The sequence below is a fragment of the Brassica oleracea genome, chromosome C7 (assembly GCF_000695525.1).
Source record: "Brassica oleracea var. oleracea cultivar TO1000 chromosome C7, BOL, whole genome shotgun sequence".
Taxonomy (NCBI): domain Eukaryota; kingdom Viridiplantae; phylum Streptophyta; class Magnoliopsida; order Brassicales; family Brassicaceae; genus Brassica; species Brassica oleracea.
In genome coordinates this window covers 4,672,479-4,675,676 of record NC_027754.1, presented here as the reverse complement: position 1 = coordinate 4,675,676, position 3,198 = coordinate 4,672,479, and the positions used below count along the sequence as shown (strand labels likewise).

Sequence of the window (3,198 nt, the reverse complement as noted above, 5' to 3'; positions counted from 1 at the left end):
AAAATACTGAAAATGTTCTCCATTCAAAAAATTAAATTGATTTAATTTTATGTAAATTTAAGTATTTAATCTTACATTATTTAAATATTTATGCTTTATATTATTTTATTTTTCAGATTTTGAGGAAATGAATCCAAACGGATTTTTGAATGTTCATTCCTAGAAAACACTATACAACAAATCTCTTAGTACAATGTAAAACAAATAATCTAATTAACTATTTCACTCCACGCACGACACGAATCCCTAGTATCTAATATTTCTTAAAAATAATATATGTTTATAGTCCAAGTATAGTTATAAATATAGAGTATTTGTTTGACTTAGCATTTAAGTATATGTTTCTTATCATGAATTGGAGCAAAACATTAAGCAAATTTGTCTTTTTCCTTTGAACTTTCATTATTTTATTAATATTTGTTTTGAATTCAATGCCAAGTGTCAACTTAACTTCAAAAGAATCATGTCAGAATGGAGTGAAAATTACGTGTCATAGTCAAAACATCAAATAAAACTATAACAAAACAAACTCAGAAAATGTTCACTTTCAATTAATTTGTAACCGCTACTTAAAACTACCACAAAGCATAAAATCTATGGTTAGATAAGATAGCTAAATATTTGCATTCATTGGCTCAAAATAACCCTTTTACTTAAATGCCACTTTCATACGTGTGTAAAACGAGTAGGGTGACCTTATATCTACCATTCAATTTCACATTCTTCTCCATCACAAACCAGTCATGTCATCTCCAACACTAGACCAACTACACACTTACCATGCCCAAGAAAGGGTGATATTCTCTAAACTGGTCCTACAATTTTCAAGATCACCATCAGAATCACTCCTTGTCATGGCTACATGGTTTTGGCTTGAAAACTTTGGTTTTGAAGACATTTTTGCAACCATCTTTCCTCTTCCAGATCGACTCATTGCATCTTTTGCTAACGAAGCTGTCTCCTGCTTCCGATGCATCGAGTCCTCTGATCCCCCAAATGGCTTTGACCAAATCCCTCTCACTTCACAATATTTGCAAAATCATGTCTCACTTCCCATGATTTACAAACATCGATACACCGCCATTGCTGGTATCAAAACCTTTCTAAACACCATTTGTTCTAGAATCTTTTCAGACATCCTTGCACAAGTTCTTCCATATTCTTCACCACCATATTCCGTCCCCGGACTCCACCCATCTCTGATCATACCTGGCTTCCCGCATCCGACTTTCGGAAACATCAATGTCATGCGACCTGATCTAGTTGATGGGGTTAACACCTTCAACAACAACAACTCGTTCCTCTTCCCAAAGGGTCTTTGGGAGTGGAACGATCACTCCATGGAAAGTGAGAATGATCGTACCATGTTTATAACATTTTCTCGTGGCTTTCATGTGTCGCAGGCCGAAGTTAAGGAGCTTTTCACCAACATATTTGGAGAAAAGTGTGTGGTAGGTGTTTACATGCGAGAAGACTGCGTAAGTTCACCTAACATATTTGCATGTAACAATGATCAGCAACAATCACTATTTGCTAAGTTGGTTTTGGACTCGGTGGTTACGGTGGATCGTATACTAGAAGGTGAGAAGCTACAAAAGTTTCGGATCAATGGTAAACACATTTGGGCTCGTAAATACAACGAGAAGAAGGACGGACGTACTTGCTTCACTTAAAAGTCGAAAGAAAATCTAATTTTTCTTTTGTTCATCTTTATCTTTATGTTATAATTTAATAATAAGAAAACATATGTAATGCCTTACGCCTAGCTCTTTTATTTTGGACTTTTTCATTATGAATGGAATATGTTTTCACATAATTTAGCATTGAAGGTCACTGCAAATTTACTTTAAAACAAGTGTAACACAACACTATATTGTGCATGAACACATCCTCTTTTTTTATCGAGCTTATGCTGATTCACTTTTGATTAGGTGATTAATAAGAATTTTATTTAGTTCAATTGACTTGAAGGAATAATTTTCCGAGAACCACAACACTATCAAATTAAAAACATTTTCGAAAAATACACTATCGAATTACTTTTCAAGCTAGTTTTCTTCCAAGCTTATTAAAAAAATATAAAATTTTATATTTCATATAATATATATTTTTTTCTTTTGTATTTACGAGAATACAATTAAACTACATAATAAAATGCCACGAAACTAATTAAAATATATGATAAAATATTAACTTGAACAAGAATTGGCAGATATCTACTAAATTCAAATTTCTTACTCATATTTTATGCATGCACTAGTTTTTATCCTTTTAAAATACAGATATTACAATATAAAATAAATGACACATCATAATATTATTGGTAAAAGTTGAAAAATTATCGTTTATAACTGGTAAATAAATATTTGAACTATTGAAATAAAATAAATGTATTAACAGGAATGGAGTATAAAAAATGGAATTGATTCATTCCATTTATTCATGAACAAATTTGTTATGGACTAATTTTCTTTGTATTTATCTATTTATTTATGAAATTGACGAAATGACTATTCTATTTTATTCATAGTAAACTATAAAAGCAGAATTAATAGAATCGATCATTTCATATCATTTTTATTAAAAAAATACAAATATTTGAACTAGTGGAATAAAATAAATGAATTAACAGAAATAGAATATAAAAATAGAATCGATACATTCCATTTATTCATGAACAAATTTGTTATGTACTAGTTTTCTTTGTATTTATCTATGGAAATGACGAAATGGCTAGTCTATTTCATTCATGGTAAACGATAAAAGCGGAATTAATAGAATCAATCATTTTATATCATTTTAATTTAAAAATACAGAGATTTGAACTAGTGGAATAAAATAAATGGATTAACTGAAATAGAATATGAAAATGGAATCGATTCATTCCATTTATTCATGGAAAAATTTGTTATGTAATAGTTTTCTTTGTATTTATATATTTATTTATGGAATTGATGAAATGAATATTCTATTTCATTCATGGTAAACGATAGAAAAATTTGTCGAATTAATAGAATCAATCATTTCATATCATTTTAGTTTAAAATGCAAATATTTGAACTAGTGGAATACAATAAATGGATTGACAGAAATAGAATATGAAATGGAATCGATACATTCCATTTACTCATGATTTTTTTTGTTATGTCTTATTTTTCTTTGTATTTATCTATTAATTTACGGAATTGATGAAATGAC

General features: G+C 29.4%; 1 protein-coding gene across 1 annotated transcript; it reads left to right on the top strand.

Moving 5' to 3' along the window:
- Positions 1-718: 718 nt before the first annotated feature.
- Positions 719-1,686, top strand: LOC106305284. Its single transcript, XM_013741667.1, has one exon. The coding sequence runs from the start codon at positions 744-746 to the stop codon at positions 1,671-1,673; it is 930 nt and encodes a 309-aa protein (XP_013597121.1). The 5' UTR covers positions 719-743; the 3' UTR covers positions 1,674-1,686.
- Positions 1,687-3,198: the final 1,512 nt, after the last annotated feature.

What these genes read in the sequence shown, in the direction of transcription:
- LOC106305284 (XM_013741667.1), top strand. Translation starts at nt 744, where the DNA reads ATGTCATCTCCAACACTAGACCAACTACACACTTACCATGCCCAAGAA.